The 11,737-nt window shown below is 47.1% G+C and overlaps 1 protein-coding gene across 10 annotated transcripts in view; it reads right to left on the bottom strand.

The window, feature by feature from the left end:
* ARMC9 (armadillo repeat containing 9) overlaps positions 1-11,737 on the bottom strand; it is a 138,728-nt gene that overhangs the window by 65,797 nt on the left and 61,194 nt on the right. For all 10 annotated transcript variants that reach the window (XR_004001933.1, XM_030574786.1, XM_030574788.1 and 7 more), the window contains 3 exons: positions 9,619-9,709; positions 7,827-7,950; positions 1,131-1,270 (listed from right to left, as the gene is read on the bottom strand). Coding sequence is in view for 9 of the 10 variants with exons in the window: in XM_030574786.1 (XP_030430646.1) it covers positions 1,131-1,270; positions 7,827-7,950; positions 9,619-9,709 (355 nt within the window). In the remaining variant the exon portion in view is untranslated. The remainder of the gene's footprint in view (positions 1-1,130; positions 1,271-7,826; positions 7,951-9,618; positions 9,710-11,737) is intronic.

Raw genomic sequence — 11,737 nt, 5'->3', positions numbered from 1 at the left:
CTCAAGGGTGTGAAAAAACACCCCCCTGAGCGCTGCAAGATACAGCGCTGTAAAGCCTCAGTGTAATCAGTGCCGCAGCGCTGGGAGAGCGGCTCCCAGCGCTGCAAGCTACACCCGTAGAAGATGTGGTTTACGTGCAGCACTGGGAGAGCTCTCTCCCAACGCTGGCGCTGCGACCACACTCACACTTCAAAGTGCTGCCGCGGCAGCGCTGCTGCAGTGCTGCCCCGGCAGTGCTTCGAAGTTTCAAGTGCAGCCATACCCTGAGACATTGATCCCACAACAGTTTAACAAAGATGTCACTTTGATGATGCCAATTGAGGGCTACTGTGGACTTGTCTGGGTTTAACTCCACCCCCTCCCTTTTTTTTTTTTAAATTAAAATTTTTTAAGATTGCAAACTCCTTGGGTCACAAACTGTATCATCATGTTATCATGGGGATCTCTGTGCCGTAAGAGGACTGTTGAACGCTATGGGTCCCATTCTGCAAGGTGAGGATTGAGCTGTATAGCATTACTGAATAGTTCAATTCTAACTGGCTTTTATAAACAGGCATATTGTTTGCTTCAGCCAGTCAGAAATCAGGTAACTCACACTAGCCCTGTAGCAGGCAGACTGTTTTTGCTTGAAACACTCCACTCTATTAGGTCATAAACATGCTGGGAAGGGGTTAAATGAGTTTTGCTGACTCAGTGAGGTGGATGGCTCCTTACATCACCCTATATAAAGGAAAGTGGGAGTGGCTCTCTACAGAGAGGACCCAGGTGTAGATAGAGCAGTTCTGAGGGGAAAAACCTGAGGTACAGACAAGCCAGGGGAGGACTGAGCTGAACACTAATTTAATTTCTTTGGTAACAAAGCCAAACTCCAGAGAGAAGGCGAGTTTTGACTCCTCACAAGGAATGGATTTTGTTTCAGAGCAGGTTGGAAAAGATACCTGAGCAAAAGGACCATTTATGGTGCTCAGATTCTACAGTGGTGGGGGCCATCTAACACAGATACATCTTGATAAAAACAGACAAAGCAAAATCACTTGAAAGACCTCAATAATTTCAGTAGGGAAGGTTCAAGGTCAAGGCTTTTCCCACCCATTTCCCAGCAGAAAATCACATCTGTAACTGTAAGAAACCTGAACTCCTGAGACAAAGATTCATGAGCAAGGCGACAGAATATTCCAGCGTGTAATCTGACAGGCAATCCGTATCCTTTAGAACATCAACCAGCCAGAAAATGAGCCCGTCATTGATCATAGCCGTCTGCAAGGCACGTCTAGGATATAAAACAAATACGTTTTATACTGGATATATTTATTTCAAATAAGAGTGCAGTAAAACACTTCTCCACCTATTTCCTACATGTTGGCCCTCCAACAAAGTGTGTAAATTATACTTTTTGGCCCAGGCAGAGAAACTAGAGCATTAATAAAACCCAAAGAAGTGAAGAGAGAGACATCTGTCGGGTGCGACGACTTAGGCTATGGCTACACTAGAGAGTTTGTAGCTGCACTGCTGTAAGCTCTCTAGTGTAGTTGTGTCATGGAGTGTGGGGGAGTCAGGGCCATGCACCCCTCACTTCCTGTGATTCACCGTGACTCTCAGCCAGCCAGTAAAACTGAAGACTTATTAGACAACAGGAACACAGTCCCAAGCGGGGCTTGTAGGTACAACCAGGACCCCCCAGACAAGTCTCTCTGGGGGACAAGGATCTTAGACCCCAGACTTGGGGTTCCCTGCCTCTTCCCAACCAGCCCAAAACTGAAACCAAAAACCCCTCTAGCAGGCTCTCTCCCTCTCCTTCTCTCCCCCCTCCCTTTATCCAGTTTCCCAGGTAAAGGTGTCAACTGGCCCCACCCCGCCTCCTGGCTCAGGTTACAGACTCAGGTACCGTCCCTCACCTAAAGTCATCCCCTGCTCTCCCATCCCCCTTGCAGACAGTCCTAGGGCTTGGCTACACTGGAGAGTTGCAGCGCTGTAAACCCACCACCAGCGCTACAACTTACTCACCGTCCACACTTGGAAGGCACATACAGCGCTGCGTCTCCCTGGCTGCAGCGCTGGTTGTACTCATGCTCTGTCTCGGGTATAAGGATTGCAGCGCTGGTGATGCAGTGCTGCTCCTTAAGTGTGGCCACCAAAAGTGCTGTAATTGGCCTCCGGGGTATTCGGAGGTATCCCAGAATGCCTGTTCAGCCACTCTGCTCATCAGTTCGCACTCTACTGCCATGCCCTCAGGTGACCGGGCCTTTAAATGCCCCGGGAATTTTAAAAATCTCCTTCCTGTTTGCTCAGCCAGATGTGGAGTGCAATCAATCAGTGAATCTTTCCAGGTGACCATGCCTCCACGCGCCAAACGAGCCCCAGCATGGAGCAATGGTGAGTTGATGGACCTCATCAGTGTTTGGGGGGAGGAAGCTGTGCAGTCCCAACTGCGCTCCAGCCGTAGGAATTACAATACCTATGAGCAGATCTCAAGGGCCATGCTGGAAAGGGGCCATGACCGGGACGCAGTGCAGTGCAGGGTTAAAGTAAAGGAGCTGCAGAGTGCCTATTGTGAAGCCCGCGAGGGAAACTGCCGCTCACGTGCTGCCCCCACAATCTGCCGTTTTTACAAGGAGCTGGACGCGATACATGGAGGTGACCCCACTGCCAATCCGAGGACCACGATGGACAGTTCAGAGCGGGGAGAGGAGAGGGCGGTGGAGGGGGGGAGGAAACCGAGAGTGAGGGTACTGGGGTGAGAGGAAACACCCCGGAGCCCCAGGAGGCATGCAGCCAGGAGCTCTTCTCAAGCCAGGAGGAAGGTAGCCAGTCGCAGCAGCTGGAACTTGGTGAAGGAGAAGCAGAGGAGCGGGTTCCCGGTAAGCAGCTTTTATTTTCAGGATGGAAATGTTTCAGGAGAAGAGGTGGGGTTAGGGCTGTATGCATGCATGCCTAAATGTGGAATAGCCCATTGATGTGGTCTACCACGTCGCAGTAATCGGCCTCGGTAATCTCTTCAAAAGTTTCTGCCAGAGCGTGGGCAATGCGCTTGCGCAAGTTTATAGGGAGAGCCACTGTGGTCCTTGTCGCAGTCAGGCTAACACGTCCACGCCACTGTGCCGCGAGGGGTGGGGGGACCATTGCTGCACACAGGCAAGCTGCATAGGGCCCAGGGCAGAATCCGCATTGCTGTAGAAGACCCTCCCGCTCTTCCCAGGTGACCCGCAGCAGCGAGATATCTTCCAGGATTAACTCCTGTGGAAAATGTTGGGATAGTATTCAGTGCAGGTGCCCCTGCAGCAGTTTGCTTTCCCCAATGCAATGAAACCCCAGTACAGCCCTGACCAATCAGTTCCCCTTCCCAGGTGACCCACAGCAGCGAGATATCTTCCAGGATTAATTAACTCCTGCACTCATTTCCCGTTACTCACCATTTCTTCGCTGTTGTGTGTTCTCTGTGCTCTTGTTGGTATGTGGAAAGTATGCTAAAGTGAGATGGTAAACTCCTTCATTGTGATTATACACAATGCTGCCTCTCTGTTAAATGTTTCAATTTTTGTCTTTCTAATAACAGTGTCCTTGAATACCCCACTGGCTGGATCAGAGACTGCTGAAAGGCTACACAACCTGAGAAAGAAGCCACGGAAAAGCAAAGAAGATATGGTGAAAGCAGTTATGAATCAGTCTGCCAGAGAGAGTAAAAAACTCCAGGACTGGAGGGAAAAATGCAGCACTGGAGGGAAAGAGAAAGCAGGAGAAAGGCAGTAGCTTAGAAGAAAAGCACGAAGCAGCTGATAAGCATCCTGGCGTGCCAAACGGACTGTATCCGGTCACTCGTAGCCATGCAGGCAGAGCACTACCGTTCAGCCCCCCCCCCCCCAGTCCCAAAGCTCTTTCCCTTGTGCCCCAAAGTCAGCTCAAAACCCCCTTCTCCAGCATCCAGGTTATTACCACCAGCAGCTGCTCCCAACACCTGTATGTTCACCTACCAGCCCTGAGAACTACGACCCTTACCCTCTGCACTCAACCCCCATCACCATGTAGCATTTTCATCCTGAAGTGCAGCAGTCATTGCACAGCAAGCACTCCAGACAGGACATATTCAAACCTCTGACTGTACAGTTCACCACCCCACCCTCCTGCCCTTTTAGTTATTTTCTTTTCAATAAATGAATTCATGGCTTTCAAAACAGTTTTCTTTATTGCAGAAAGTGTAAGATACCGTAGCCCGGGGAAAAAAAAGACACTGCTAATCATTGTAACCACTGTACTTCACTCCCGCGCAAGGCATCAAACATTACTGTTGGCTTTCAGCCTCAAATTCCTCCCTCAAGGCATCCCTAATCCTTGTAGCCCTGTGCTGGGCCTCTCTAGTAGCCCTGCTCTCTGGCTGTGCAAATTCAGCCTCCAGGCGTTGAACCTCGGAGGTCCATTCCTGACTGAATGTTTCACCCTTCCCTTCACAAATATTATGGAGTGCACAGCACGCGGATATAACCGCAGGGATGCTGCTTTCCCCCAAGTCTAGCTTCCCATAAAGAGAATGCCAGCGCCCTTTTAAACGGCCAAAAGCGCACTCCACAGTCATTCTGCACCGGCTCAGCCACTGTTCCGAAAGATGCGTGCATCATGCACCTTTCCAGGCCAGCCTCTGTAAAAGTCAATGAAACGCCCATGGTGATCCACAAGCGCCTGGAGAACCACAGAGAAATACCCCTTCCGATTAATGTACTCGGATGCTAGGTGGAGTGGTGCCAGAATAAGAATATGCATCCCATCTATCGCGCCTCCACAGTTAGGGAAACCCATTTGTGCAAAGCCATCCACAATGTCCTGCACGTTCCCCAGAGTCACGGTTCATCTTAGGAGGATGTGATTAATGGCCCCTGCAAACTTGCATCAACACAATTCCAACGGTCGACCTTCCCACTCCAAACTGGTTTGTGACCGATCGGTAGCTGTCTGGAGTTGCCAGCTTCCAGACTGCAGTAGCCACCCGCTTCTCCACTGACAGGGCAGCTCTCAATCTTGTGTCCTTGCGCCGCAGGGTGGGGGCGAGCTCCTCACACAGTCCCATGAAAGTGGCTTTTCTCATCCGAAAGTTCTGCAGCCACTGCTCGTCATCCCAGACTTCCATGACAATGTGATCCCACCACTCAGTGCTTGTTTCCCGAGCCCAAAAGCGGCGTTCCACGGTGCTGAGCATTTCCGTGAATGCCAAAAGCACTTTAGTGTCATAGGCGTCAGGCAAATCGATATCATCATCGGACTCCTCACTGTCACTTTGGAGCTGAAGGAATAGCTCAACTGCCAACCGTGATGTGCTGGCGACACTCATCAGCAAAGTCCTCAGCAGCTCGGGCTCCATTTCCCACAGAAATCGCGCTGCACAGAAACCGTTGAGAGACTCACAATGGCGCCAAACGTGGACGCAAAAATGTGAAGCAATGCACCACTGGGCGTTGGGACAGGAAGCGGAATGACCTGCACCCTTCCGTCCCCTTCCCACAACCCATAGCACCAAAATGGGACGAGGTGCTCTGTGGGATAGCTGCCCACAATGCACCACTCCCAACAGCGCTGCAAATGCTGCGAATGTGGCCACACTGCAGCGCTGGTAGCTGTCAGTGCGGCCACACTGCAGCGCTTTTCCTACACAGCTGTACGAAGACAGCTGTAATTCCCAGCGCTGCACACCTGCAAGTGTAGCCAAGCCCCTAGTAAAACTAAACTGATATTCCCAGGTCAATCCACCCCGCTCCCTACTGCGTCACAAGTTGCTGTAAACCAACAGCAGAGAGCTCTCCTGTTGACTTAATCAAGCCATCCGAACAAGCAGCTGTAGCTATGTCTGTGGGAGAAGATGCAAGGAAAGCTGGTCCTCGACCCCATTCTCACCCCCAATTTAGCAAATATTATCTTTGCTTAATCTTATTTGCTCTTTTCCCTGGAAAGATTCTTGGTTCATTTAACTCTCTTCTCACACATAGTTACCCCCTATACAATACCACACTGAATATTTGAAGGTTCTGCTAACTACAAGGGTGTCTGTTTCCTGGTAAAGCAAGGCATTCACCAGAAATGCAAACCAGGATGCAGAATTCTGCAGAAGTCCGCAGAAGAGAAGAAGGGGGGGGAGGAGGAAGGATTTGATAGCTGCAGTTCTCAGTGGTACCAGATGACAGAACAAGGAGTAATGGTCTCAAGTTGCAGTGGGGGAGATTTAGGTTGGATATTAGGAACGACTTTTTCACTAGGAGGGTGGTAAAGCACTGGAATGGGTTCCCTAGGGAGGTGGTGGAATCTCCTTCCTTAGAGGTTTTTAAGGTCAGGCTTGACAAAGCCCTGGCTGGGATGATTTAGTTGGGGAATGGTGGTGCTGCGAGCAGCGGATTGGACTAGATGACCTCCTGAGATCCCTTCCAACTCTCATATACTATGATTGTATGATTCTGTGAGCTCCTTTCACCTAGTGTCTGAGCCTGGATTACTACAAGATGCTGTTTCACTGGTGGAAACCTAGTGCTGAAGAGCTCATTACCTCCATTTTATCTAATGTCCATGGCACTTTAAGCCTAATTCACAGGTTGACCAAAAATAATCTTCAATGAACAAAAAATATGTACTCCTATTATTATTAAAAGGCCAGGCAATTAATCCAGATAGCCAGCCAGCCCCCCCCCACCGAGAAGCTTGCTGCAATCATGGATTGCCAAGTGGGTTTGTGGCATGGACTGGAGCAGTACCTGGGGAACATGTGATACAAAGAAAAATGCCTTCATATAGGGTATCTGTAGCAGTCCTTCCACAAGATTAAATACGAGTGTTAAAATTATATCATTTTAAATTCTCTGCAGCTATTGCACCATAACGCGCTTAATGCCAAAAGAATACTTCATAAATTCCCCTGTATTCTTCATAACTGCATTTATAGAAAGCTCTTTTTCTCTAAGAATGGCATCTGATTTTTTTTTCCTGGCTGGGATTCCAAGCAGCATGGTATGGGAAACAATTTGCCTGATACCAGAAAATCTAGAATGAAAGGAAATGTGTTTAGTCTCATCTTGCCCATTTCTGGGGTCCAGTGTAGGAGCTCTCCCTTATGGTACATTCAAATGTTTTTCTCAGTCAACTTTTAAATGAGACAAATGTAACAAACAAAAATAAACCCAATTCTTCAAAGGCAAACTTCTAATCCTGATTTAAAAGAGAGCCTGAACATCTCTTGTAATTCTGCAAGATTGATTCCTTGCTGCTCTTCTGAGGGAGTATGACTGACTCAGGAAGGTGTGACAACATCTACCTTCCTCCAGTCCCATGAGAAATTCACTGCAGGAGGCACTGGCAGCACATTTTCTGAGGTAGAGGTGCTATCATAAAAGCCAAAGGAGAGACAGTGTCTGAATGGATGGCTCCAGACTCAAACGTCGAGGATGAAAACTAGCTAATTCTATGCAGAGAGGGCAAACCCTTACGCCTCCTTTTGCAGATAACTGAATGAGAACTCAGTTTTTCTTGTCCCTGTATAGATTTTTGGGACTTTCAGGATAAGGGAGCTGTCCTGATATAATTTTAGTGAGGTTGTGCAATTAAAAATACATATTAAAATGCACAGACATTAATGTGCATAAATTCACTTGAGTCTAACAATTGCTAAGAAATCAGACTAATTCTGCCTGCAGAGTTGGATCCTCCTCAAGTTATCAATGGCACTTCTTTCATCAGCCACAGTGGGTTCTGATGATTGTTGTACAAAAATCAAGTGCTCTTCTTTCCTCCCTGAACAGAGCCTGCCTAGTCTGCATTTCCCTTCCTGCTGTCACCACTGCCTGCTGAGCTGTCGTCACCTGAGGCTGAATTTCTGCAAAGCCCCCAAAACATTCTCTCGTGTAAGGGAATCCTTGTCTTCAGCTTTCAGCCTTTCCTCCAGCACTCGCAGCAACTTTGGGTTCTGGGAAAGGTAGAGCCGACCTGGTGCAAACAGTGATGAAAGAACAGATAGTGAGATATCAGCCCACGAAAGAGAGCATCCCTCCCCTTCTGCAAAGAAAGATGGCTTGAGCCAACTTTCTCTCTCTAACAAGGCAGTAGAAACCCACAATCTGCACAAAACACTTCACTATTAAGATGGCTTCCACTCATTTGGGGCAACTGTAGCAGTTTACCAAGCTAGTACTTCGGCCGTACTAGCCGGACCTCACTACCTCTCATTCAACCATGTACTTTCTACCATATTGATCAGGACAATCTGACGCTTACGTTTTGGGGCCTAAGGGTACGTCCAGACTACCCACCGTATCAGCGGGTAGCGATCGATATATTGATCCCCGAACGCACTCCCCGTCGACTCCAGAACTCCACCAGAGCGAGCTGTGGTAGCAGAGTTGATGGGGGAGCCGCGGCCGTCGATCCCGCGCCGTGAGGACAGGAGGTCAGTTGGAATAAGATACATCCACTTCAGCTACGCTATTCCCGTAGCTGAAGTTGCATATCTTACATCGACACTCTCCCCCCGCCCAGTGTAGACCAGGCCTAAGAAAGTTAAGTGTCCAGCTCCTATTGACTTTTAATGGCGGTTGGGTACCTAGCTCTAATAGGCCCCTTTGAAAATCTCAGTCCGAGAGACCAAGGTTTGGAGCAAAGCTTCATCACAGTTTAGTGTGCAATTAACCGAGGAGCAGTGATGCACAGAGTTTCATCAAGGTAGAGAAGGGGAGGGTACAGTACCAGATACAACAATCTGCTGTATCATTACTAGCACACAACCCAGTGGCTGGGACTCTCTGCAATAGTCTTTGATCACTGGGTGGTTTTTTTGGGTAGCTGTTTTCAATGTGCATTTTCAGAACATTAATGATGCAAGATGGGAACAGTTACAGGTTTGGTTCTACAACATGCACAACTACTGTGGTTGAAGAGCACATTTCACTGCCCGTGAAGAGACTGAAGACATAACAACGATAATGTATAGTGTGGAAATTAGAAAACCTACTGTTAACTGCCTGCAGAGACCATGGGAGGCAAGGCGCATAGGCTGGGGAAGACAGTGCCTTCCCAAACAGCCCAGCGTGGCCCCACCCACACTCCTTCCTGAGCCCCCTCCAGCTCCTGCTTCCCTTCCCCCTTGGCCCCAGCCCAGGCAGTGCTTGGGGGAGGCGGGACTGGAGGCACTGGGGCTGCCTACCCGCCTGGCACTTGAGGGTTGCTCGCATGCCACTGGCCCACCGCCCCAGCACTCAGGGGCCGGTAGGATAGGGCAGGCTGCACATCGCTGGCCCACCCGGTGCTGGGGCGGGGTGGGGCTGGTGGCCACGGGAAAGGGGGCGTTCCGGTGGGCGAAGGAGGCCGGATCCTTGGGCAGAGGGGGTGGGGCTGGGCACAGACTAGCCTCCCCCAGCTGCCAGTTCATCGGCTGCCCATGACAAAGACCACACACTATAAAAGGTGAAACAACAAAAGCTGAAATAAACTGTGGTAACTGTACTGACACTGACAATTCTCCACCTTGGACAAATATTACAAAGGACAATGAATGCCCAGAAGCCGGATGTATTTAAATTTCCACACACAAGGACAATGAAGTACCTATAATGTGCCAAGGTACATAAAGAGCCCAGCCCTTTGCAGTGCATCTCTTACCTTCTGCCAGCGAAGCAAAAGCATTGACAAGCCTCGCCACGTACTGTCGGACCACCTCACTCTTGGAATGTAGCAATTTTAGCACATTTCGCTGCATTAGAAAGCAAACATTTATCAAAATAAATGAAGCTGGAAAATTCTAGCACAGGCTTATGAAATGTTTAAAGGCATTATAAATGACACAAATATCAGAACTGTACAAACAAAAGCATATTAACAAGTTGCCATCTTGACTTAAATCTTCCAGTTGTATGGGTGAAAAAGGTGTGGTAACAAAATAGAACAAGCTTTGATGTGCAGGGTAAAGTCATAATGAAGCAGCACCCTAGAAAAGGAAATTAAGTTAACTAAATTCAAATTAATAAAGTTAGCTGCTTTGAATAAAACAAATATTTTGTAGGGCTTTGTTCATTTCTGACTAAGCAATAGTACTACTTGGAATAGGGACATTTGCTGTTTGACAGCTACTAGCATGTTTAGGTGCAAGGGAACCATTAACAAAAAGTTTGAACAGCAGTGCTTGGCTCACAAAGAAACAAATGCAAGTCTTGGTTAATTTTAGGCTCAGTTCTGGTATTTCCTATACATCACTACCCTTTACAGAAAGTTTCAGATATCAAAAATAGAATTTGATTGTTTTGTTTTTTGGGGGTTTCGTTTTTTGTTTTTTCCTAATTCCTTGATATTCTCATAAGCGAACTAAGGGAATACGGTCTAGATAATATTATAATAAGGTAGGTGAACAATTGGATGAAAAAACATACTCATTGAGTAGTTACCAATGGTTTGCTGTTGAACTGGGAGGACATATCAAGTGTGGTCCCATACAGGTTTGTCCTGGATCTGGTACTATCCAATATTTTCCTTAATGACTTGGATGATGGAACAGAGAATGTACTCATGAAATTTGCAGATGATAAGCTCAAAGGGGTTGCAAGCACTTTTCAGGACATGATCAGAATTCAAAATGATCTTGACAAACTCGACAATTGGTTTGAAATCAGTAAGGTGAAATTCAATAAAGACAAGTGCAAAGTAAGAGGTTTAGAAACATGACTTATGAGGTAAGGTTGAAAGAACTGGGCATGTTTAGTCTAGAGACGAGAAGACTGAGAGGGGACGCGATAAGTCTTTACATATGTAAAAAGTATAAAGAGGACAGTGATCAATTATTCTCCCTTTCCACCAAGGGTAGGATAAGAAGTAATCAGCTCAGTTTGCAGCAAGGGAGATTTAGGTTAGATATTAGAAAAATCTTTCTAATTATAAGGATAGGTAAGCACAGGAACAGATTACCTAAGAAGGTGATGGAAGCCTCCTCCTTGGATGTTTTAAAGAACATTTGACAAACACCAGCCAGGGATGGTCCAGGTATACTTGTCATGTCTCAGCATGGGGGTGGGGAGGACATGGACTAGATCGGTGGTTCTCAACCTTTCCAGACTACTGTACGCCTTTCGGGAGTCTGATTTGTCTTGCGTACCCCAAGTTTCACCTCTCTAAAAAACTACTTGCTTACAAAATCAGACACAAAAATACAGAAGTGCTATTACTGAAAAATTGCTTACTTTCTCATTTTACCGTATAATTATAAAATAAATCAAAAGGTACATAAATATTGTAGTTACATTTCAGCCTATAATATACAGCACAGTATAAAACAAGTCACCGTCTAAGAAATTTTAGTTTGTACTGACTTCCCCAGTGCTTTTTATGCAGCCTATTGTAAAACTAGGCAAATATCTAGATGAGCTGATGTACCCCCGGAAGACCTCAGCATACCCCCTAGAGTATGCATACTCCTGGTTGAGAACCACTGGATTAGATGACCTCTTGATGTCCCTTCCAACACTACATTTCTATGATTTCTAGGGTACCTGTAGAGGCAACAAATGCACCCTGATGAGAACAGGCTTACATCTTGAAAATTAGACCCATAGCATCAAAGAGATAAAGAACGAAACTGCTACTCTGGATAAAATTAACTATTATCAATAAATATAAAAGTAATGACTTTGTTAATGGCCACAGCTGGATTATCAATCACTGAGGACCCCTTCCAATTAATATGCAAGCTAGAGCATTCTGCAAAAGAGAAGTTATAAGTGCTGAATTTACT

This window comes from Gopherus evgoodei, chromosome 9 (assembly GCF_007399415.2).
Source record: "Gopherus evgoodei ecotype Sinaloan lineage chromosome 9, rGopEvg1_v1.p, whole genome shotgun sequence".
Classification (NCBI taxonomy): domain Eukaryota; kingdom Metazoa; phylum Chordata; order Testudines; family Testudinidae; genus Gopherus; species Gopherus evgoodei.
The sequence above is the reverse complement of the archived record's forward strand: the minus strand, read 5'-3'. Positions and strand labels throughout refer to the sequence as shown.